Raw genomic sequence first — 25119 nt, 5'->3', positions numbered from 1 at the left:
AGGGTCAGAGAGAGAAGGAGACACAGAATCCGAAGCAGGCTCCAGGCTCCGAGCAGTCAGCACAGAGCCCGATGCGGGGCTCGAACTCACGGACCGCGAGATCATGACCTGAGCCGAAGTCGGCCACTCAACGGACTGAGCCACTCAGGCGCCCCAACAAACGTTTTAATAGTCCCCAAACTGGAGACAACTCCCAACAGTGCAGTGGACAAATAAATCATGATACCTTCTTACCGTGAAATTCTGTATAGTAACCTCAGTGAACAAGCTATTCGAACATGGATGGATATGTCACAGCATAATACTGAGCCAGAGAACCCAACTGGAAAAAAAAAAAAGATTTGATCCTGTTTATATATACATATCCAGTATTAAAAGCGCGCCAGACTGAACTATAGCGGGTAGGGGTTACATGCGGGTTACATGTTCAGGCGGTAAGAATTTTCAAGAAGGGACTAGAGTAAAACCCGGGTTAGTGGTTCTATTCTTGGGGTTGGGGGAAGGCATGAGGGTCCTTGGGCTGCTAACGTTCTGTCTCTCGACTTGAGTGGTAGTTTCCGTGGGTGTTTACTTTGTGGTCACTGACAGGTCTGTACATTATTGTTGTGTCACCTGTTCCATAGGACTATAAAATTTTACAATTGTACCTACATTAGGAGTATACATAAAACTCTAGCGTCTTTTAGCTCTCATAGGACAGAACCTGCCTTCTAATACATGAGCTCCCTTTTCGACTCTGACACACATCTTCAGAAACACATTACGTGCAGGAGCGGGAGACAGGGGACACCCTGTCGTGTCCGGGCCAGAGAAACCGTCACGGTTCTTAGCAACCAGATCTCAGGAGCTCAGAGATGGCAACATCTCCAGGTGGTGGTGATCAGAGACAGCAGGAAGTTGCGGGCGGTCAGAGCCTGCTGTGTTCCCGTGGAGGCAGGGGCCGGCTCCGCGTTGCCCGGATTTGGAGGGCCTTTGGCCCCGAGGTGCTCTGCAGGTGGGACAGGATATGCACCCCCCTTTCGTGGCGCGGAGTGGTTCTCAGCAATCTCAGAGGTGATTACTGCAAGGGGCTTCTTGGGACCCCCGGAAACCGAAGGCCTGACGAGACTCCCAGCCCTTCCTACATTACAGTACGAGGAAAAAATGTGTTTGCTGTCAGAGTTGCGGTAGCTGTCGCAGTTCAGTTCTAAGAATAAGACCATATTTTCTCTAAATAATGATAATGTTAAAAATATCGTCCTGTGTCAGAGATTTTTACGTGCTTTCATTTTTTTTTTTTTTTAAGTGAGGAATGGGTATTCAATTTAATTGAATGCGAATTTAGCATTTTTACAGATGGTTCCTTAGATTGGTTACTCTATTTGACGTTTTCAATATGCTGTATTATTTTAACAGATCTCCTAATACAAATAAATTTTTATGCCCTATGATAAAAGCTACTTCGTGTTATGGTGAAGTATTCCTTTAATGTGCTGTTTACTTTGTCACTACAGCATTAACTGGGAAGAGCATGAGTTCTGGGGTCAGACCTAGCTTCGCCACCGACTAGCTCTGTGACTTAGAGTGACTTCGTCTTTCTTACCTGGTTTTCTCCTCTAGACAAGGAGGATACTAATATACCTACTAAAGATAAACTACCTGTAAAACAGCACACTGTGTCATATGGAATAAGTGATTAGTGAAAAGAAACAGTGCACATACATCCTTTTTTTCCCCTTGTTATTTCAGATCTTATATCTGAATTCTTAGGTGAGATTGAACTGCGGGTTTGTGTATGCTGTCTTTGTCAGGTTCGAAGAGGAAAATATATTTTATTTCATTTCTTTAATACATGAAAATGTGTAGGGCACATCCTGGTTTACATAGGAAGCACCAAATACGTGTTGATGTGACTTTAGCTATCGTTTTTATGAGTAGGCACAGCATCTTGAATAAAGTGGTACTTTTTTCTATTAAGTTTTGTGTTTTAATTCCAGCGTAGTTAGCGCACATCGTTACGCTAGTTTCAGGTGTACCATATAGCGATTCAGCTATCACTTTTGTTACTCAGTGCGCTCATCATGACAGGTGCACTCTTAATCCCCATCACACATTTCACAAAGATATTTCAGTACAATGTCAGGAAGACATCTATCCCGTATCTTCCGTAACGATAAGAGCATTGAAATGAGCTAATCCTTGACAGTGAACATGCTCACTGGCAAAACCAAAACCTTTCTCGGGAATAATTTTTTTCACATCGTTATCTTCCTCCACACATTCTGGTCCATTCAGGTTTCCTATTCTAAAATCAATTAGATTTGGTTGTACCTATTTTGGTAACATACTGTTTTTAGAAAACCATCCATTTATTGAGTTTTAAAATTTAATCAAAAAGAATAAAATCAACTAAACCAGATACCTGCCCCAGATCCCCAGAATGTTCTACAGAAACCAGAAACAAATCTAGAATCAAATGCGACCATTTCAGAAACTCTTAGTATTTAGTTGCCTTACTGCGTAACATTTCCCAGAGAAAAGCATTGGTCCATGATCCCAAGATTTCATATGACATGTATGTGTGAACAGACACACATACTTGCACATGCGTTTATGCACACATCCATCCACACTGCCAGTGGCAGGTAGAGACCTGCCCAGAGCCTTAGTGTTACCTGGGAATGAAGTAGACACAAAATAAAGATTGGGTGGTTTCATTGTTTTCCGAATCAATCCACGCCAATTTCCAGAATCTGCCCACCGTGAACTTATAACTCATTTGGAAGAAAATGTGGCATGAAACTAAACTTGATAGCATGTGGAAAAAGGGCTTTCTGAACTTGGTACTGGACTGAGGTGCAAGACTCTGTGGCCAATACAGTCGTCCCTGGCCACACGTGGCCATTTAAAATTAAAGCTAAGTGAAATTAAAACTTCGGTTCCTCAGTCACACAGCCACGTATCGAATGCTCCGTAGCTACGTGTGGCTATTTAAATGTAATTTAATTAAATAAAAAGAAAACTTCATTTCCCCGGTTATAGTAGCCACATTTCAGCTGTCCAGTCATCACAGTGCAGATACGGAACATTTCCATCGCTGCAGAAAGTTCTTGTTCAAAGTGTCTCTCTAGACAAACTCCTGGGTCACGCCAGCCTGGCTGTGAGCATTTATCAAAGCCAGATCCATTGTCAGGATTTGACTAGGTGTCCTCAAGTTCTGTGATTCCTTGTTTAGAGTTGTACTCATCGAGCTTTTCTTCTCCCGGTTTTTAAATTGGCAAATCATATTTTAAAGAATTCATATGTCAAATCTTACGAAACTATTTATTTTCCGCTCAAAACCATATTATCTAAATAGATGGTTGATTTGTTTTGAGAGCGAACAAAGCGGTGAAATTCTTATGTATGCAAAGAACTCCCTGAAGGTCTGTTCCCGTTGGAGGTGGTCCTTTCAATCCGAAATGAAAGTGGTGTTTGAATTTTGATAGAATGTAAAGGACCGATCTTTCCTAGTAAAATAATTTTCATGTTTCTGTGCTTCTTCAGAATCCTCATTGTGTCACAGTTCTGCATGGAAGTTTTGATGCCATTTTTATTGTAACCTTGTTATTTCTCTTGAATTTGTAGGTTTGCGAAGATTCAGATCAGCGTGTCTGAACCGATTATTCCATTCAGGGAAACAATTACAAAACCGCCAAAAGTCGACATGGTCAATGAAGAAATAGGCAAACAACAAAAAATTGCAGTTATCCACCAAACAAAAGAAGATCAGAGCAAAATCCCGGAAGGAATCCAAGTTGACTCTGATGGGCTCATTACCCTAACGACCCCCAACAAGCTCGCCGTGCTCAGTGTTCGAGCCATGCCCCTTCCAGAAGAAGTCACACGGATCCTGGAAGAAAATAGTGATCTGATTCGTTCTATGGAGCAGTTGACATCCTCTTTGAATGAGGGCAGAAATACTCAGACGATCCACCAGAAGACCCAAGAGAAAATTTGTGAATTCAAAAGAAAACTAGAGCAGCACCTGACAGGGAGAAAATGGAGGAACGTTGTTGACCAAATCTGGTCATTTGGGCCAAGAAAATGCGGGCCCAACATACTCGTAAATAGAAGCGAAGACTTCCAGAACTCAGTATGGACAGGCTCAGGCGTCAAAGCCTCCAAAGAGGCCAGTAGATACCGAGATTTGGGCAACAGCATCGTGAGTGGTTTCCAGCTAGCAACCCTCTCTGGCCCCATGTGTGAGGAGCCTCTCATGGGCGTCTGTTTCATTCTGGAAAAATGGGACCTAAGTAAATGTGAAGAACAAGGGGCAAGTGACAAACACAATCAAGAGCGAAGGGACGTGGTACAGGAGGCACAGGCGGAAGGTGAAGCCTGTCCCGGCAGAGGCGAAAACGGGGGGCCGCAAGATGGCGGCTCTGAGCCCTCGGAGCAGAAGACATCCCAGAGAGGAGAGTCTTCGCTCACTGACTGCTACGGACCCTTCTCCGGACAGCTCATTGCCACCATGAAAGAAGCTTGTCGCTATGCCCTGCAGGTGAAGCCTCAGCGTCTGATGGCAGCCATGTACACGTGTGACATCATGGCCACCGGTGACGTTCTTGGTAAGGAAAAGAGGGTGAGGACCGAGAGGTCTCTGTGGTCAGAAAACTCAGACTCACTTAATTTTTGTTTCTGCAGAAGCTGCATCGTCATCTGGGTCACTAAAGCACTAACGGCTCTGAAAGCCTTAAACAGTGAAATGGCGATGGGGGAGGAAACGTGATTACCAAAGATCTTTTCGTTTGCAGCAGACAGGCTCCTTCCTGTCCCGACGGTCTCAGGCGTAAGGTTTGACGTGCAGCGGTGTCCCGAGTGAGTGGCCCTGTCGGTCCAGGTAGGCAGAGTCTCTCTGGAAACCATCAGAGAGTGAGGTGACATTCTTGCACGCCTAAGGCAAAAGGCCGTCTGGAAGTGCCGGGTCCTTTCGGGAGAAGAAGAGCATCGGGGGCTTTGTTCACCACTGACCATTCCGTCAGATCCTCCTCCCGATTTTTCTGTCTCTGGAACGTCTCTGGGGTCCCTGGAGACACACAGCCCTGGCCTTTAGTAGCTGCTTTGACTTTTGACTGTTACTTCACGGAGACTTTGTTCACCTGTAAAAAGCAAGATCACCGACCAGAGGCTGTGAAGATTAGCCCGAGAACACAAGTCGTGCTTTAGGGGGGTGCCTGGCCTGTGGCAGCTCTCCCGTGAGAGAGGCGGTCCTAGAACCGTCTTCAGGGGCCAGGACGGCGCTGGGGAGCTTGTAGGCTCCCTCTGAGGCCCTTTGAGTCAGTGTGTGCTTAGTTTACATTCTTTTTAGTAAGGTTCTTCTGCTGATCAGTTCCTAAAAACAGGCACCTAACTCGTCAGGGTATTTTTTCTCTAAAGAAATCTGGGCTTGCATCCACAGTAGGGTTCCTACGAGACGGGCCAAGCATCCAAAGCAGCGTTTCGGAAGCAGCGGGGTTGAACAGATGCAGGGGGTTGGCCCCGCAGGACCGCCCGCCTGGAGCCCGTGTGTGCCACTGCACGCGTGCACGGTGTCTGCAGGGTGACAGGGAGCACGTGATGTGTCTCGGCCCCGTTTGGGCCAGCGTATCGTTACAAGCTCATGGGATCCATGCATTGGTGGAGGAACACCAGTTGAGACCATTCCCGGACGTTATTCTTCGTTTTCACCAAGAGCTTTCTTGATTTGCGGAGGCGGAGGCGGAGTTGGAATCGGGGAACCGTGCAGGAGACCTGGCTGCTCCGGTTACCCCGGCCCTGCCACGAACCACCGCCACCTGAATGCTTGCCTCGACGGGCAGCTCACAGCCTGTCCCCTGAGGAAGCATCGTCTTCCCTCTGTGGTCGCCTGCTAGTCTGCGGCCACGTGCACTGCCACGCGCCCCCCGCGCGAGCACTTCATGCGCCCGAGGAGCACATGAGTTTTCTGCTCTATGTCCCTGAGAAACCTCTCCGGAGCCTTCAGCTGATTTTTCACGGTGGGATTTTTGGTGCCCTTTCACCGTTCCCGGGGCTGTCCTTCGAGGCACCCCTCACTTGCTCTGCACCCGCCGGAGAGCAGCCATTGATGCCAACCGGCGTGGGCGCCACACGGCCCCCGGCGCGGTAGCGATCTTTCAGTGGGATCTAGCCACCGCCCCCTGTCGTGAACCCCTGGGAAGCCAGCGTGAGCCTCGTTCCCGTTGCAAGATAAGTCACGTCTTCCCACCCGTTCCCCAGAAAGCAGAATCCGAAGTTTGGCAACTGACGAGACCGTAGAGATGACGGAGTCCCGCGAACGCGTGTGTTTCCGTGAGCACCGCACACATCTGGACAGTGCAGTTTTCCTCGGGCTTCTCACACACCCAGCAGTACAGGGAGGATTCTGGGAAGTGCCAGCACCACAGCTGTAACACGCGGATTGTGTTTTCACGTGTCTGCTCTCGTGAGAACTGAAACTCAGTAAGGGGTGAACTGAGTGGGTGGGTGGAGTGAGTCTCCTTCGTGTCTGTAGGTTCCCCCGACGGTCACCTTGCCACCCGTGTAGAAGTAAGCTGAGGTTGGTGAGGTTTTGTGTCAGAAAGTCCATGCGTCTCCAGACGCAAGTAACTCCTACTCGCAGACATATGTACAAAGCTCTATGATGTTTTCTTAAAACACTGCGGGGAGTTGGCATATGGCTTCCTAGTCTGCAGTTTGTAGAATCAGAAGTTCATTTGTTCCTTACCTTTCGCCTGTACTTCAGCACACCTCCCGTCATCGATAATTTCTCAAAAAAGACAAGTTCTTTAGGGCTGTGAGATGTGACCCTGGCCCGGGAGACGGAACCCATTCAAGAAGGCCAGCTGCCTGCTCATCAGATTCCTGGGGGTCCTGGGCCCCGGTGCGCTCTCTGCTGTGATTGTTCGCCCGGCCCGTTTGTCCCCTGTTCTCCCCAGCGAAGAGAATGCAGGAGACGTGGATACCAGGACGCCCTGCTTTCCGGCGCTTCTCTGTTGACGCCACACTCATTTCTCCATGCTGTGGGCACGTCTCAGCCTTATTTCCAAACTAACGCAGCAGACCACGCTTGGTGTCGTTCATTGGCCCTTTTATCTGGCGGGCTCAGCTGGCTCTGGTTTTAACAGCCCTCCTTCGTCCGTCGTGCGCGCCTTCCTACAATAGGCCAGGAGGGCGCAGCAACCTGCCCGCCTTGACCCGACACATTTATTTTGGAGCCACTGTTGTATTTTGGGGTGGGGAGGATCTCTCCTCCTTTTTCTGTCATTGGGATCATTCATGGTTGGTATTTCTCTCTCATTACTCCTGCAAGGAATTTTATCTTAGGACTTGTTATCCCAAAACTTGTTCTCCTTCTCCTCCTTCGTGCATTTGAAATGACCCACCTGGAAGTGTAGGGTCCACGCACATCTGTGCCTATCCCTCCGCCTTCCGGACTCCTGGGGTGATAATAGGAATGCACAGTTGCTCCCCAGATTGCCGTCTCTCCTACATTATCTGTTTGGAGTGGCATCTGTCCGTTGCTTTCTGGCCACGCAGATTTTCCCACCTAACACCTGAAGCCAGAATCCGTGGTGGCGTTCATCCACTGAAATTCCAGGCAGACCGTCACGTCTTCCCTGTCGAGCCCATGCTCTGTGCCCGCCTTCCCGTTTCCATTAGGAGTTCACAGGACCCTGCACGTGACCAGGCAGCCCCAGGCCTGTCTTCCTCCTGGCCCTGTCCACCTGGCCGTCAGACTGCGTCCCGGCACTTGGTAGGAGGAGACGTACCTTGATCATCCACAGGGTTACTTGCCCCCCCTTCTCTCTCAGGAGCAGAGTTAGTCTTTGTCTGGCCGCCTCCAGGTCACTGTCCACTGTGCTGTAGGTCCTTCTGGCCCCTCCGAGGCGGTGCCCTTTGCGTGGACTGCTTAGTCCCGGGCTCTCTGTCCCAGGCGCTCTGGCTGGCGTGATACATTTATCCCCAACCAGCTGGCTGCCACCTTACAGAGACCCCGTGTTTTGATTTGGTCTGGAGTCATTTCCTCCAGAGTCAGTTGGAGGCCCTGCTGCTCAGAGTTGAGGGTCTTCTCTTAAGCCCATTTTGGGTTGCCTCAAGGGGTCCTTTGGTAACGATAGCCACTTTCTTGTACCCAAGGTCAGTATAGCCTCCTGCTCGCTTTCTGCGCTTTTCTTTTTCTTTCTAAATCACCGCCTTCATCCGGAACAAGAAACGAGGAGACCTTGGTGACCCTAAGGCCTTTGCTTCCTGCCCAGATACTCAGACATCTCCCAGACTTTGTTGATGGATGCTTTAATTCTCTAAGAATTAGCACAACTTGAGAGACAAATTCAGGTCTTTCTTATTAAGCAAAATGAGTGTTCTTAGTCTCTCTTAAAAACTGAGTTCTTTCTACACAAGGTGTTAAAGCGAGACATCGTCTATAGGTGGTCAGAGTAGGGCGTTCTGTAGAAGGACAGAGGCCTGTCCTATATCCCTTCATCGGGGGAAATGGGCCTCTTCACTTACAAAGTCTACTTTCTCAAAGGCCCGGTTCTGTTCTCATTTTTCACCCATGAAAAGTGCCCTTCACTTAGGGGACGTTAGAATTGGTTTGTGTTTTTGTCACGTTCATATTTCTTCTTCTGACCTGTTAGCTTCTTTCATTCTTGGCTCCTCACTGTTTTTATCTGGCGGTGACATCACACGTTCCTGCTGGTGTTGGAGTTTCCACCTTCTGTTTTCACCTGTAGGGTACGCGCTCATGTTGCGAGAACATACGTGCCTTGAGGTGTCAGGGACAGTCTTAGTAAGTGCCATTGTTTGCTTTTAAAAGCCTCCTCTGTTCCAGACTTGGGGTCCCTTTTCCATTTCATCAGCCTTTCCTAATTCACTTCAACAAAGCATACTGACGTGTGTACGTGCCCACACCGTGTTGAAGCACCATCCCTGCTCGGAGAGAGGCGTTAGGCGACAAAGCCTCATTATATGAAACAGCACGGCTGAATTTAGTGAATAAATGTGGTCTTCCAGCGAAATTTTATGAGAAATTGGGATTAGCAGAATTCGAAACAGGGTAGACTTTTCTAAAGTGATAGTTCTTTGAAACGGGCTTTGATGGGTGGAATAATTTTGAGTTGAGCAGCTGAGTGTGAAATTGGCCTTCTTTGTACCACGGCACTGCAGACTGCCACGGAGCTTGGAGGGAACCCGCTCCGACTCGGTTTTATGGGCACTTCTGTTCCGCATTACCATGCCAACGCTGGCTGGTTGGGTGGTTGAAGCCAACGGTAGTAACACTTTGCGTTAACCCACACGGACCTGTGTCTTGTTACATTTGGGTCCTCACCCGGTCACCCTGATGCTGCCAAAGTATTTATTAGCCTTCCGGCCCCCTGTCAACTTCGGATCTGGTCATCATGCCTTCCGGACCCTTACGTTGCTGGTGACCGTCGTGAGGCCACGCAGCTGCAGTCAGAACACGGACGCCTGCCTCAGGACATCTTGCCAGGGTGGGCATAACTTGTTGCTGTGCGTTTCCTGTAAACTCGTGGCTGGATTCATCTGCACAAGAGCGGCCGGCCCGCCTCCCCCACTCTGTCCACAGTACGCTGTAGCTCACGTTTGGTCAAAGCCCATCTGTATCCTGTCAACCACACGTGCCTGATTTAGCAGTCTGGTCGCTCTGTAACAAAAGGAAGAGAGGTTAGCGCGACCTGGTTTATAAGAAGTGCCCACCAATTTCTTTGTGTGTTTTAATTGAAGCTACACCGCAACGGCCACCAACGATAACAGAAACCACAACATAAAAGAAGAATCTTCCTCCTTGAAAATCAACCTGTCATTTTCCACTCTTTTACAGTCTTTGTCTGTAATAGTATGTTTCACATAGCTGTAACCTTATGGTGAAAGCAGTTTAATGTTTTGCTTTTTGCATTTATTACTTCTTTTAAAAGCGTGCTTCCATTGGGCCACTTAGTATTCACAATTTCCATTTTAATCTATGCATAATATCCTATCAACTTGTTATGCTATAATTTACTTCCCATCATCCCCAGATTGGAAATCCGCATTGTTTCCTGTTTGTCTACCATAAGAGAGAACATTGCTGTGAACAGCTGCTCCCGTTCCTCAATTTTGGAAAAACGAAACGAAACATACCTTTAATTGCCGAGCTCCCAGCTCTAAGGATTGTAGAGTCTCCAGACCAATCTTGCTGCCCATCAGAGAAGAAAATATACAGACGGGAATATGTAGTGCCATGAAAGAGATTAGGTTCAATGGAGCCCACATGGCGAAGAGGCCCTTTTGATCTTAGGGTACCACAGGAGACTCGGACCAGGTGGTTCCAGATGGGCTCTAACTCCGTGGAGTTGGCCGAGATGCACCCTAGATTGGAGAACTGTGCCCACAGCGTGTGCCGTGGCAGCGAGTGCCCTACCCCGGCTTAGGGCAGAGGGTCCGCCCCGCATGCCATGGAGTCTGCGGTCCCCGTGGAGGGTCCGCCCCGTGTGCCGTGGGGTCTGCGGTCTCGGTGGAGGGTCTGCAGCTGTGGGATCTGCGGGCCCCAGAGCTTGAAGTGAGGGGTGAGGGGTTGCTGCCGGGTCACAAAAGGCCTTGAATTTGGGTCCAGACGTTTATCTGTTTATCTGGTAGTCCAAGTCCCGCCCTGATCAAAACTTCGCATCGATTAGACTTTTTGTTGCCATCTTTTTCCCAATGGATGCTTGTGTCTCGGTGCCTTCGCGAGACACCTTTTTGTCGAGTGCAAGGACAGGTGACTGACCAGTAGTGGAGCAGGTGCCCTGGTGGAGGGGAGGCCATGTGCTCAGAGGCCGCAGGGTCACGGGTCCTCCTGGATGTGGCTACCATAATTTCCCCGCTGGAACAGTGGCCAGTTTGGAGGGTCTCTGAATGCATCCAAGCATCGGACACAGCTGTTGTGAAAGCCAAGTGCGTTTGGAAGGGTCTCTTTATAGTGGTTTTCCTTTGCTCAGTGATCCATCCCTAGGCCTCAGTTTGAGGATTTCGTTTTAGTGGAATTAAAACCGAATGGCCGAGAATTACACGATGAATGACGTTCGGTCTCCATTGCAGTACCTGGCCGGAGGCCCCTGGCCTGACCCACGCAGGAAGGGAGGCGCTGCGGGCCTCCATGGCGGGGGCTTACGCCTGGAGGAGACCGGCCGTCCTTCCTGCGCTCTTCTCCTCGGCCAGCCGGGCAGCCGAGACTCCTTTTTCCAAGTGGCAGGTGAGCGGAGGCCTCAGGGGACGTGCCTGCCGGCCCCGCAGGTTCCTCACAACCGCGTGTGGTTTTCGGTTGTCCGTTCTTAGCAGAGTCGGACCCCCTCATGGCTAAAAGGATTCTTGGAGCACCGGAGGGACCCTTCCAGAAGCCGGCCTCTGTAGCGGGGAGACCTCTCCCTCCCGAGTGGGAGGCGGCATCGGGCCTGACTGCGAAAATGTAGTTAGCCAAGAGAAAGCGCGGGCATTCTTGTGATCTGGGTAGACCTTGTCATCAGACGGGAAAGATGCCACACACGGTTTCCAGGGGAAAAGAAATACCTTAACGCCACTTACGTGTTAACCAGTTTTTAAAAAACGTGACCAGACATCTCTGCGTGTTGTTTTCATTTCTAATATCAAAATGTTACTGTGTCTGTTCCTTGCTTACTGGGCCCAAATAGCCTCACGCTGTTCTCATCAAATCAATAATGTGTCATAATTACGAGTATTTCAGTGTGTACAAAGCCCAGGCACACTCGTCTCCTTGGGTTTCACACCCGGAGACTGACTGTCATGGGGGATGTTGCATCAAAAGGTCCTTTTCAAAGCCGCCCGCTTCTCAGGCTGTGTGAGGGGTCTGCCCTTCGGGCAGTGCGGTTTGGGGTGGTTTCGCCTTTCGTCTCTGATTTTTTTTTTTTTTTTTTTGTCGCGTTACTTTTAAACACTTACGAGAAAAGTTTTCATGCTTGTGTAAACCAGAATCCTCGGGAGCGCCGTTTCTCACGGGTGGACTGTTACAGGGAGCGTGAGCGGTCGCGTGTCTGTGTGGCTCGGGACGTGTCACCGGTCAGTGAATTTAAGAGCTGTGTTGCTTTCGCAGGTCGGGTCTACGCGGTCTTGTCCAAGAGAGAAGGTCGAGTGCTTCAAGAAGAAATGAAAGAAGGGACGGACATGTTCATCATCAAGGCGGTGCTGCCCGTCGCCGAGAGCTTCGGCTTTGCTGACGAGATCAGGAAGAGGACGAGCGGCCTGGCCAGCCCGCAGCTGGTGTTCAGCCACTGGGAGGTAACAGCCCAGCCCCGTCCCGCCTCCTCAGGCGCCGGCGTGCTCCCTGCAGATGACCCCGAGGGTGGCAGCCACCGCCGGGCCTCCGTGGGGCCTCCGCTCAGTCCCTCGCCCGGGAGAAGGCACGGGGCTGTTCTCCTCCAAATGGAAGGGTCCTGAGATTACGTGGGGCCTGTGACACACACATACACACACTCATTCTTCACTTTTGTTTGACGCAAAAGTTAAGACGCAGAGCGTTCGATCCTGTGTTTCCCTCTGAAGATAGCGGTTAGAATTTTAAGGGAAAAGTCACAGACGTGTTGAAAGTGAAGCTCTCAGGAACTTTTCTTCCAGGGGGGAAATACTTCGGGCGTTTAGAGGGGAACGGTCGTGTTGGCAAGGAGCAGCTCTAAGCTCCCGTGCGTTCTGTGGCCCTCAGTCCCCGCTGCGGACTCTGCGGGTTTCCGCAACTTCTGTGCGCTGTGGGGTGAAAGGGTCCATCACAACCCCTCGCTGTTGGTGTCGGTAAAGGTGGGCAAAGAGCAAACCTTACCCGCACTTAAAACTGCAAACGTGGGTCCGCATTGCTGGGGAAGAGGAAAAGATGGTGAAGACATCGTTTTTTCACTTTTGGGGTTGGGCGGGGAGGGTACTCACACGGAGTAGGGAGGTCAGACCAGCCTCCCTGAGCAGGTCCTGGAAGGAGAGCTAGCCGGGCACTGAGGAGGAGGGCGCCGCGGGACAGGCGGGCGAAGGAGAGTGGAAAAGTCTGGTCACCTTCCAGACCCGTCTCGGGTCAGGAGGAGGGTTTGGAAACTACGGGATGTAAGAAGAAGGGCTGTTTTAGGAAACGAGCGTTTGTTGTCACTTTGCAGGGAACAGAAAGCATGGCCCGTGGCTCCCTCTCCCGGGGAGGCCCGTGCCTAGTGGGACCAGCGCTGGCTGTGCTGCCACAGGTTCGGGTTGCAGAGACCCCCTCTGCCGCGTGCTTGGGCAAGCCGGGGGGCCCCCAGAGTGCGTCCCGCCCCTGGGATGGCGTGCTGACCGTGCAGCCTGGTGCCCGACCGCGGGAGGCTCCCGGTGGTGTGGACGCGCTCGGGGCTCTCTCCTCTAGCCCTGCCGAATCACGACTGTTTACGTCCGGTGCCAGGTCGTCCCTTTTCTCACTTTCTGTAGCCAGACGGGCCCCTTTCTCCAGAGCAGGATTTAAAGAAACCGTTGAAGTGCGGGTAAGAAAGGGGAATGTGGTAAGTGAGGGAGAATTTCCCTTCTAAAGTGAATTTTGTAGTCAAGGAAATCAGCACTTCAGAAAGCCGGACTTTGACGGCAAATCTAGTTTTAATTGGGCGGTTCCTGTCACCTAAACGGACACCAGGGAAGTGGCTGTCCAGAACTGGCAGTTGTGTCTGCTTTTCCTAAAAAAAAAAAAACAAAAAAACACGCACACCCGTAATGCTCGAAAGAACCACGGTTAATGTTCTGGTGTAGTCTCCTTTTTTTTCTTTTAATCAGTAGAGTCTTCATCTTAACAGGGATTTACTATGAAATTTTCTTCATTTTGTCTCTTTGTCTAGAAACTAAATGAAGTTTTGGTGGTTTTATCGGTTTATATCAAAATAGGTATCATTCATTCCATGTTTCACCATGTAGAAAACAGGAGGTCCAAAACACTTATTTTTTTTTTAATTTTTTTTTTTTAACGTTTATTTATTTTTGAGACAGAGAGAGACAGAGCATGAACAGGGGAGGGGCAGAGAGAGAGGGAGACACAGAATCCGAAGCAGGCTCCAGGCTCTGAGCGGTCAGCACAGAGCCCGACGCGGGGCTCGAACTCACGGACCGCGAGATCATGACCTGAGCCGAAGTCGGACGTTTAACCGACTGAGCCACCCAGGTGCCCCCAAAACATTTATTTGTTAATTTCTGAACTTAAGTGGGTAGTAATTTCCCACTTACCCAAACTTGGACCTTTTCAGCTTTGTTTTTGGCACTCGATTATTACAGAGGAATAAACACCAGTGAGGGATACAAAGAACGGATTTGTTCAAGCAGCTTCTGAAGAACTACGTCTGTAGTGAGTCTATTAGGGATGATCTTACTGGAACGGTCTCCAGAGTCCTCCCCCGTGTGTTTTAGGGACCAGGCGTGATTACAGGGCAGTGCAGCTGACATTTAGAACCGAAGGGGGGTTTATCCCACTTAGAGCAGTGACCTCGAGAGGGCAAACCACTGTCTTCATCGGTGCTGCCGTTCTGAGAACCTCCCCAGAACTTGGAGCTCACCCGTCTGAACATCTTGCTGATGACAAGGTGTCCGTCTCAGGAAGGTGGCCTTGATCCCACCAGTGACAAGGCTGGGTTCTGGTATGTTTGACGAGAACAGAGAGAGTGCAAGTTCGTGATCCCGGGGGATCCCGTGTGCGGACAGATCCAAAGCAGGGATTCAGAGCTGTCGTAGGGGCATCATGATTGGAGGAACTGGGTTTCTGAATTCACATATCCTGTTTGCTAAAAATAAGTGATCATTTCACAGTCGGCCTTATCCCTGAAAGTGGTTTTATAAAGCACATTTTTAAAACTCTACGAAGTTTTCATTGTTTCCTAATTGGCAAGTAAGCAGGTAAGACTGTTCTGTGAAAACCTTCTCAGAGTAGATTGTCTTCTTCTGGGGCGGGGGCCTGGGCGGAGGGGACTCCCTGGTGGGGGCGGTGGGGACTCACTGGTGGGGGTGGCAGGGGCGGTGGGGGCTCATGCTGGGCTGGCGGAAGGCGGGGGCGGGGGCCCAGGCTGCTCCAACTCCTTTGTCAGCACGTGGCTTCTGCTGAGGGTCCAGAGTGGCTGCTCTCCCTCGCACCACACGTCCGCATCCCAGGCGGGAAGAACAGGAAGTGGGAGAATGGGAAGAGGAGGGCGCGTGCCCTCCCTGCAGGGACGTGAATGTCTAAGTGCCCACAGCCAGTCGCGCGGCCACATGTCACAGCACCCACCTAAGCAGGAGGTTGGGAAATGGAGCCTGACTAATCAGGAGTCAGCAGACGATGGCCCGTCACCTGTTCCGGTGAACGAAGTTTCCCGGAACACGGTCGTACCCATTCTTAGACGTGTTTTCTGTAGGTCCTGTCCAGAGACCGTGTGCCCTGCACTCTGGTTCTTTACAGAAAGAGTGTGCCTCCCCTCATCCCAAGCCTGAAATACCTGTTAGCAAAGAAAACAGGAGAAGAGATACTTAGGAACAGCAGGTTCTTACCAAATAGGCAATTTTTGTTAATGTGAAAACCACGATGACTTTCTCATCTGCTTTTTCTCTCACTCACAAAAGAAAGGCCAGAAATCTTATGTACTTAATAGTAGTTGTTTTGTTTTGTTTTTTTTTAAATACTAGTTTCTGTCTTAGTTGGTTATTAAAAGTCAGTCTCTTGGTAAATTTAGAGACGAGTGCGGTCGAGAAGAGCCCGCTCCAGTTTTGTACCACCGTCTGCCGGCCCCCTGCCACCTGTCCTAGTCCCCACTCCCGACAGCTTCAAATCTGCGAAAGTCTTGAAAACGACGTTATAATTAAATGTCATTGATGTGATCGTTTTTGGCTGTCTTCGTCCTCCCCCCTGGTTGGGTTTAGAAATAACGCAGTCGTTGAGCTCTGGCTTCTCGCTCCAAGCCACTTTCTTCCATTTGTGTTCTATCACACCATATAATTTACAATCAAGAGCTTTTGAGAGAAAGTGCTTCAAAAAATAGAGAAAATAAAATTACAGGCATTTTCCATGAGGAAACCTTTGAAGTCAGCAATCTCATAATTTCTGGGTTTTACCCCTTCTGTGAAAAGGGAAGAAAAGGAGCTAATAACAGGCACAGAGAGAAAAATATTCCCACCCAGTGGAGTTCTACACGCATGTCAGCACAACCGCAAGCCTGGCTGCTCGATGCCGAGACCACGCGGGGGGCGGGCTGGGGTTCACCCGGGGTGAGGAGGCCGCGGCTCTGAGCACAGTAGCGCTGAAGAAGTTCATTCCGGACGCGGTGTCTCCCACCCGCCAGCCACGGTCCTCGCGAGAGCTGGGCACAGACCTGAGACGGGGCTCCCCACGCGCTTCCCTTCTGGGCTGTTGTCCCCTTTCCTCCTCCTCTTCCTCTTTCTGTTTTTGTTTTTAATGCCCAGGACAGCAGCTGGCACTTGGGAGCCTTCCTTCCCGTGCGCTAGAAAATGCCGTCCCCTCCAGGCTGTGGGGTTGCAAAACGACATTCTCGCTGTGGGCAGATGAATTCTGGGTGAACCAGTTAGAAAATAGCACCTTTTCTTCCAAACTGATGCGAGCTCTGCCCTGTGGCCTCGAGGGTGCCGTTCTGTAGTGCATGGCCCGGTGTGGGCACCCGAGCCCCCCGGCGAGGGGCGGTCTGGAGCGGGACTCCAGAGGACCCCAGGACGGAGGTGAGTGCAGAAGGTAGGCTTTGAGTCTACCCTGGAGTCTGTGCGGAGGGCCACACAGAATGGGACCTTTTGAAACTCCTGGTCTTACCGGTTTTGAAACAAGGACCGGTCTGAGTCTGGTGTCTCTCAACTAGCATAGTTCACTTGCTGCTCTATATAAAACGCGTCACTTTAGGGGCGCCTGGGTGGCCCAGTCGGCTGAGCGTCTGACTTGGACTCAGGTCGTGATCTCACGGTCCGTGGGTTCGGGCCCCGCGTCGGGCTCTGTGCGGACAGCTGGGAGCCTGGAGCCCGCTTCGGATTCTGTGTCTCCCTCTCTCTCTGCCCCTCCCCCGCTCATGTGCTGTCTGTCTCTCTCTCTCTCTCAAAAATAAATAAACATTTATAAAAACGTGTCACTTTGTAAACAGGATTAACAGTTTCTTCACCACTACCCCCAGACCTGCTGAGAACATGCAGCTTCTTTATATGCTCTGATGGGCTTATGTGATGTGAGGGGAGGACGCCAGTAACCAGCTTAAAACTAGTCTCCCGCAGCGGAGACGGTCTGTGGACGACTGCCCGGGGGACGTTCCGCTTCCCGGCTGTCCCCCCAAGGAGAGGGCTTCTGTGGCCGCGTGGTGCGAGGGAGAAGGGGGTCTTCACCAGGAAGCGCCACCGGGCCCGGCGTGGGGCACCGGCTCCTCACCAGACACTTTTTTCCGTGTTTGGTAGAAGTCACCCTCGTGTGCGCGGCGGAGCTTCATCGTGGTTTTGATGTGCGTCTCCCTCGTGACTAATGACCAACGTCTCTTCGTGGCCTGCTGGCCATTCGCACACCTTCTTTGGAGAAAGATCCCTTTGAGTCCTCCACCCGTCTTTCCATTGGGCTGCTCGTCTTTTCTGCTGGGTTGTAGGAGTTCTTTATCCTGGACGTCGAGTCTGTTACTTTACGGGGTCTTCTCAGCGGTGCGCTGTTTAACCTGCCTGCCGAGGTTCTTTCTTTTTCATCCTTCCGCCTGAATTTATTTCTAGGATTTCTAGCTCTTACTTTTTTACAGCTGCCTCATGTTTTATGGATGCAGTGCCCCCACACGCCCCTTACTTCTTGGAGAATTTTCAAGTGAACTCTGTAACTCTCTGTCACTCCGTCACCTCTCTTACTTGGTTACGAATGCTCCCTCTGTTGAGTCTGGTTACTGTTGATTGGGGTGGGGGTTTCTGTCGTGCCCTGTGCGAAGCCGTCTTCAGTCGGGTCTTTTCCCCCGCGTCACCCTGGGGCATCTCCAAGTCACCTGTCCCTCCCAAGCGCCACAGCTCCGCAGCTGCTCAGCTCGGCGCCTTCACCAGGGCGGATGGCGCAGGACCACGGACACGGGCCCAGTACGATCCATCCCGCCCTCTGTCCCCCAGTGGTAGCCACGGCCCAGGGCACACGTGGTTCTTCCAGCTTCAGAAAGAGGGCCTGGGCTGTGTGGCTGGGGCCCGTCCTGAGCGGGCAGCGGACCTGGCCTGGCGCCCTGTGGGACGTGGACAGGGGTTTTACCCCCATTTACTACTGTGGGCTCCCCTCCTCCTCTTCCCGGTTCACAGACCAGACCCTTCCATTTCTGGTGCTGAAGAGCATCTACTTCCTTTTCCGCCATTTCTAGATTTTAAATTGAAAAGCGTTAGGATTTGAGGCCACTTAGTAAATACCACCCCTTTCTTTCCTGAATTGAGAAATGAGAGAAAACGACAAACCAGATAAGGTGTGTGAAGGCCAGACTCTCACCTTCGTTACCTGTCAGGCTGACCTTGGAGAGTGTGGTCCCGACCGTGGAGGGTACGGAGCCCCTACCGCCACGTTCCAGAATGAGACCAGCCAGGCCGTGGGGCTCCTGCCGCAGGGCCGAGTCAGGGCAGCTTCCGTAACTGACGCGGAGGGACGGGGTGGACTGTGCACTTCTAGTGGAGAGGGGAAGAAGACCCTTGTCCCCCAGTCCTCTCTCTTCTCACACTTACCTGTCACATCCTGGGGGAACCCTTGGCGAGGAGGCAGAGACAGGCCACGAGTGTGCGGCTCGTGGAACCTTCTCTGCCTGCAGGAAACTGTCCGCCCCCTCTGTCCTGGACCTCAGGGAAGTCTGTGTCCAGCGTGGCCATCGCTGTGGGCCTCGTGACCCGGCAGCTGCTCATCCCAGAGGGGCTGGGCACCCCCACGTCACTACTTACAGACCAGCCCTGCCCCCCGCCGCCCCCCTCCCCGGGGCCCAGGCTCTGCCCTCTCCCTCCCGTCACGAGGAGGCTCCCCTGGACGTGTCCCCCTCACCGTGAGGGCACCAGCAGGCGGGGGCCCAGACCAAAGAGGGAGGAGAGCAGTGCTGACTGCCGCTCGTCCCGACAGAACATGGGCCAAGCGGCCCAGCTCACCGGTCACACCGCGGAGTTTGGGAGCAAAAGCTCGGCGTGATCGGAAGTGGGCTTACGGGCGTTGGTCTTTGCTGGGGACGAAGGCAAAGTGGATGAAAAGACCCCGCTGGTACCCAGATGCATCCGAGCGAGAGGGGGAGCTTTTCCGTCACGTTATTCAAAGTTAAGAGTCGCCCTTGTTCCTCGGGGTGACGTCGTGCACCTTACGGGTTTGTTGAAGCTGCTTCCCTCTGTTCACGCGTCCTGTGATCCCTCACGACTGTTCCTTGCCCTTCCCAGCAAGTGGCTGTTCGCGGCTTAACTTTGGTTCCTCAGCCTCGCGCTAGGAATCTGGCAAGGCTGTTTGAACTCCAAGTATGCTTGCCTGACCTGGCACGTTCTGTCCCCTTCTCTCGCCAGGTCATCCCCAGCGACCCCTTCTGGGTACCAACCACCGAGGAGGAGTACTTACACTTCGGGGAGAAGGCGGATTCCGAGAACCAGGCCCGGAAGTACATGGACGCCGTGCGTAAGCGGAAGGGTCTTTACGTGGAGGAGAAGGTGGTGGCGCACGCGGAGAAGCAGAGAACCCTCAGCAAAAATAAGTAACCCCGCCCCCGGCAGGGCCTCCTCTTTGGAACGGAGGCGTCACCCCAGGCCAGATACTGGGAAAACCTCTCTGAGCTCACTGTCAATAAAGTCGATGCTTATAAGTATTTTAAAGAGGTGCGAGAGAACGTGTTTCCCAAGTGGTTTTGTTGACCCATTCTGGTGCGAGGCGAGAAGTTCCCGGCGTCCCGCGCCCGGGGGAGCTCGCTCCTGCGTGGTCCTAACTGATTCCCAAGTCAGGCCGCGTCCTCGAGAGGCCACTTGCAGTCCGACCCGGTCGTAGCTGACCCTCGCCCTGCTGGTCTGTGCGGCCACACTGTCCCGTCCGATTGGCGCTGGCCTCAAACCTGCTTTCGCACTCCCTCCTAAATCACATCGCTCGTGTTCAGATAGGTGTTGGTGAGAGTTAGGCCGTAGGCCTGTTCTTTAGAAAAATAACTTCTGTAACTTCCTCGGTGGTTTCCTGTTAATCTTCAGGGACGTTAGCTAACGTGACGAGATTATTTCCTTTATTGCCAGCACTCTTAAACCTCCTCGGTTGGGCCCTTCGGGGAGATGTCCTGGAAAGAGCCAATCCGATTCGGCAAAAATAGATTTTGTAATTTTTGATGCTTGCTGCACTAATAATTTTTATAGCCACTTAAAAGAAGGATTCTCTTTCAAAACACGTACGACGATCAGATCAGACTTTGTTTTTGAGAGGCTTTCAATGGGCTTTCTTCCCATACACTAGGTCAATAAACGAGGTCCTCATACTAGTTATGGAAACATTATCTCTGTTCGTTGGAGCCATGGTCTAGCTGGTCGACTCTAACTGACCCCGACTTTGGCGACAGTGTGGCTACATAAGTCACCGTCAGTTTAAGCTTACCAGGTACAGATACTTGAGTTAACTCAGGAGAGTTATTCCGGGCATCGGTTTATCTTGAAAACTTTGATAGGGAGGAAAAGCTGGCACGTCGATTGGCAGCCTTCGTAAACAGCACCCTTCTGAGCACCACACGTGCCGTGAGAAGTACTCTGGGACTCTGCCCCTTCCCGGCACTCGCTCATTTCGCAAGGAGGCGCAGCCCCAGACTTGGAGCTCTCTCCGCAGTCCCGTGGGGCCCTGCCAGACGCGCCTGCACGGGGGAGGTGACGCGGCACCGTCCCCACGTTGAGGGAGACGGTCACGAGTGGTCAAGTGACCCCGGAGAAGCCGGCCGCGGGGTGCGGCCAGCCCCCCGTGTGAGTCGTCCACCCCACGTGCGCGCCGTGGTGCCCCCCCCCCCCCCACTCAGGAACCACGTCCCTGTGTGGCAGGTGTGGGTACTGAGACCGTGCCTTTGCTCGCTCGTGCCCAAAGCCTAGCCTCACTGGCAGCGGGAGTGTTCCTGTTCTCACGCAGGCGGGGTGTCTGTTGTCAGTTACGGGCAGGCCTCGGGCAGCGGGGGGCCACCAACCCAGGACCCTCGCTCCTGGAGGACTTGGCATTGATGTCTGGGGACAGCCTTCCTGCTCTGGGACGGGCACCGGACAACATGGATGTAATGCCTTTTCCCCATGACCCTGGAGCACGGGTGGGCCAGGGGCTGGGGTGGGGAGAGGGGCAGAGGGACGATCTGCTTGGGTCAGTGTCCATAGACGTGAGGGGAGATACCCAAGTCCTGTTGTGATCCCTAGGACACCACACACACACACACACACACGCGCGCGCGCGCGCACACACGTGTACAACAGTACGTGCAAGTGTGTGCGTGCCAGGTAGTAGCTAAGTTCACAGCCCACAGCCCGGGGTCCCGTTTCTCATCCAGTTAACATCTCTTAGTGAGCCCTGTTCCAGGCGCATCACGAAAAGTTCCCAAGGATTATTGCCTGATCTGTGTTAGGACCATCGACAGGAGCTGGGTCCTCACTATGGCAGAGGGAAGGACTTGGGGCATCTTTATATCTGTATTTATATTCTGTGTCTCCAGCCCAGTAGGCAAAGCTACTAACAGTAATGGTGTCCAAGTTTCAGAAATATATAATGGCTCCGTTTCTGGCTGGTAAGTTTAGAAAATAATTGATTTCAGAAATTAGGCCAGCCTGTGCACCTGGCACGGAGAGTAGGGCACTGGGTAGGGAATACCCCTTCTCTCCTGTCTGACAACGACCAAAGAAGGCTTGGGGCCTTAGGCAGCTTGTCACAGAGCAGGAGCCCTCCAGGTGAGTATGTTATTAAATCTGCAAATTAGAAGGTGTTCATTGTGAAACAGTCAAACCCTTTCTTTTCTTTTTTTTTTTAATTTTTTTAATGTTTATTTATTATCAAGAGACAGAGCATGAGCATGGGAGGGACAGAGAAAGAGAGAGGCATAGAATCCAAAGCAGGCTCCAGGCTCTGAGCTGTCAGCACAGAGCCCAATGCAGGGCTCGAACTCACGAAACTGCGAGATCATGGCCTGAGCCGAAGTCAGACACTTAACCGACTGAGCCACCCAGGCGTCCCTCAAACCCTTTCTTTTTAAGGCAGAGAGCATTTTAAGCTTTCTAGGATAGAAAAGAAATTTATAAAAGTAACAATAAAAGCCAAGCATTTAGATCAGATTCTAAAAACAAGATTATGAATGTCAACCAAAACACAGGAACCAGACTGCAGAAGGTGCTAACACTTTCCTTTGATCCTGCCGGTGGTCACAGAGCCTGCAGCACAGAGAGCGTCTCCTAGTGGCCTGGGAATGAGAAGAGGGAAGAGACCACCCTGCGGTATATCTGCCCTCTGGTTATGAGCAGAGCCCCGTGCAGCACGCTCTAGAGAGAGGCAGAGTGGTTCCGACCAGACAAGACGAGCAGGAAGGGAGTGAGGGGGCCGAACAAGTAAGGGTTCCCAGAAGGGCTGGAGTGAAGGGTCCAGGCCTTTCCCAACTTGGGCAGTCGTGGCCCAGGGCTGGAAGGCCAGAGGCTTGAGTAGCGGGATGGGGTTTCTTCCAATGCACATCCCCTTCCTCTGGGCCCGGGTTGATAAGGACATTCCAGAGGGCCAGGCAACTCTCTCTATCCCACACCTCGGTCCCTCCCCCGGCAGGGCTAGAGCGTTCGGTTTGGGGGTTACTTCATTACCCTCTTTGTTGATTTTGCACGTCCCTCCCGGGTCTTGGGTCTGGCTGAGAGTATTTCCTACCTTATAGTAGATAGAGAAACCCTTAAGACTTCAAAAAAATAATAATAACAAAAAATAGAGGTACAGAGGGGAAAAAATCCTTTTCTCGGTGATTAGTTGTAGAAAATTTATAGGCTGAGTTTCTGATGTAATAAAATCCTAACGATCACTTTTTTTAATCACTAAGCCTTTCCACATGCGTACGCCATTATTTTAGGCTCGGGAAAGTAAGGGTCATTGGACAGAACACTGATGGACGGAGGAAGGAGGCATTTGCCTGCGAGACCCAGTAGGAGCCAAGGAAGGGAGGGGCAAGCCGTAGGATCTGGGGCACCAATAAATGGGCCGTTAAGGGAAGAAGGCTGGATCACACCAGACAGCCTTGTTTGAACATCAGATTTAGAGGTTTCTTTTTTTATTTGTCCGAACTCAGAAAAAGTGACCTTATGAGGTCTAGTTTTGACTGTTTACTTCTCTTTTTTTTTTTTTAAGTACATCTGGAAAATTCAGAGCTTGTGGACTCCTGTTCTGCTATCAGATGAGATCATTGGAAATACACACTTTTCATCTCATATGCTCCCTTTTCCAAAGACATTTTCTCTCACTAACACAACTTCGCTTTTAGGGGCGCCCGGGTGTCCAACTCTTGGTTTCCGCTTGGGTCGTGATTTCCCGCTTGGTGGGTTTGGGCCCCGGGTCGGGATTCTCTCTCTCCCTCTCTCTCCGCCCCATCCCCTGCTTGCTCTCTCTCTGTCTCTCTCGAGGGTAAATAAATAAACTTGGAAAAAATTGTTTAGGAAACTTCCCTTTTGAGAATGTCACTTGGAGGTGAAGTCATTTGGCCGCTTCACGGCGGCCTCGGAGTGTTTTTAAAATTGCCCCCCACCAAGTAAGCAGCATTTGTTAGCTCCCAGATGCGTAGCACTGAGCGTTTGGAAAGGGTTGGATCCAGACGGAAAAAGCGGTGCTTACCGGTCACATGGTTCTCCGAAGGAGGCAGAAGCCCCCGAGGTCTGAGACCACCCGCAGCCTCCTCTCTCCGAGAGCTACTTCCCTTCCCCGGACAGGGCTGGCGTTTCTCAGGTGATGTGCACGGAGCCTTCCTCGAGGACCCGGCGTCTGCCCTGCCCGAAGGGAGCCCTGCGCCCACGGCCTGGTGGCCCGGGTCACACCGCGGCTTCCCCCTCGGGACCGCTGGCTCTGGGGGGGGGGGGGGGCGTGTCTCACCCGGGCCCGGGGTCAGATCCACGCTCTGCGGGGCGTGACCTCCTCGTCCTCTTCACCACTGCCCCCCCCCCCCCCCCCGGCCCCTGCCGGCTGCCACTATGTTCCCTGAGCCGCGCTCCCGCCAGAGCCATCGAGCTGGATTTTGTTTCTTTCTTCTCTCTCCCTCTTGGTGTTGTCGGAGGGGCCTCGGCGCAGCGGGCCTTTACGTCCCGGGCTTTGTGGCGTCTTGAGCAAGTCAGCCCCTTGGCAACCCGCCTCCCACACGAACAGACAGGTGCCCCGGGCGTCCCCAGGCTTGGGGATGGATTCAAGCGGCCGTCACTAGCGCACTCGAGATTATTACCTCCTTCTGTGACTCAACCAACCATGTCTGCTGCCTTCCTTTCACGGTATGTTTCCCTCCCAGAAGGTTGTTCAGAATCCCCTACAGATGGGGGCGGGGGGGGCGGGGATGGCCAGCCCCTGGCAGCTGCGGGCCGGCCCGAACAAGCAGCTTTGAGTAGTGGTCTCTCCCCAGCTTGGCCGTGCGTGCTAGAATGTACGGTGGTCATACGTGCACCCTGGGCATCTTTCTGGAAACCTCTCCCACGGAAGCATCACACAAGCGCGCAGAGGTATCTGCACAGGGCCGTGTGGAACGGCCCCCACCGGGAAGGCTCCGAACGTCCATCCGGAAAGAGCTGCCGGCCCCGCGGCTGGTTGAGGGCTGGAAGTTCCTGAAGATGCTATACTTTGCCTGAATCCGTTTTTACCACATATTTAAAACGTGCGTGTACGTCGTTATCATGCGCTCCGTAAAAAAACCGGAGACCTGGCTACGGACCTGTGAAATTTCTTATCGCCGGGGGCGTAATTAACAGAGTGGTTTCCTTTCTGCATTGTTTTTCTGTAAAGTTTTTCCTTTGCAAATCCAGCGTGTAGTACTTTGATGATTAGAAAAAGGCGATTCCCTGGGATGGAAAAGCTAACAAAGGGGTCCCGCACCGCCGCCTGGTTGCCGAGGGCCCGAGGGGCTCTGCGTCCGCAGTGAGGCGGGTGGGGACGTGCTTGGTGCCGCGCTGAGAGCCTCGCTGGCTGAGTCGAATGCACCAGACAGGCCAGCACGATGCCGGCCC

The 25119-nt window shown here is 52.0% G+C and overlaps 1 protein-coding gene and 1 long non-coding RNA gene across 4 annotated transcripts in view; one reads left to right on the top strand and one right to left on the bottom strand.

The window, feature by feature from the left end:
* EFL1 (elongation factor like GTPase 1) overlaps positions 1-19770 on the top strand; it is a 121907-nt gene extending 102137 nt beyond the window's left edge. For both annotated transcript variants that reach the window (XM_027068225.2, XM_027068224.2), the window contains 3 exons: positions 3607-4589; positions 12086-12270; positions 19468-19770. In XM_027068225.2, the coding sequence (XP_026924026.1) occupies positions 3607-4589; positions 12086-12270; positions 19468-19656 (1357 nt within the window). In that variant the 3' untranslated portion in view covers positions 19657-19770. The remainder of the gene's footprint in view (positions 1-3606; positions 4590-12085; positions 12271-19467) is intronic.
* Positions 13927-18890, bottom strand: LOC128315842 (uncharacterized). Of its 2 annotated transcripts, none has more exons than XR_008298928.1 (2): positions 17821-18890; positions 13927-15446 (listed from the first exon to the last, which is right to left on the bottom strand). It is a non-coding gene; the product is annotated as an uncharacterized LOC128315842 (long non-coding RNA). The 2 variants fall into 2 exon arrangements; XR_008298929.1 differs by having other exon boundaries at positions 18431-18890.
* Positions 19771-25119: the final 5349 nt, after the last annotated feature.

Source organism: Acinonyx jubatus, chromosome B3, assembly GCF_027475565.1.
Source record: "Acinonyx jubatus isolate Ajub_Pintada_27869175 chromosome B3, VMU_Ajub_asm_v1.0, whole genome shotgun sequence".
Lineage (NCBI taxonomy): Eukaryota > Metazoa > Chordata > Mammalia > Carnivora > Felidae > Acinonyx > Acinonyx jubatus.
This window is presented reverse-complemented; position numbering and strand designations above follow the sequence as displayed.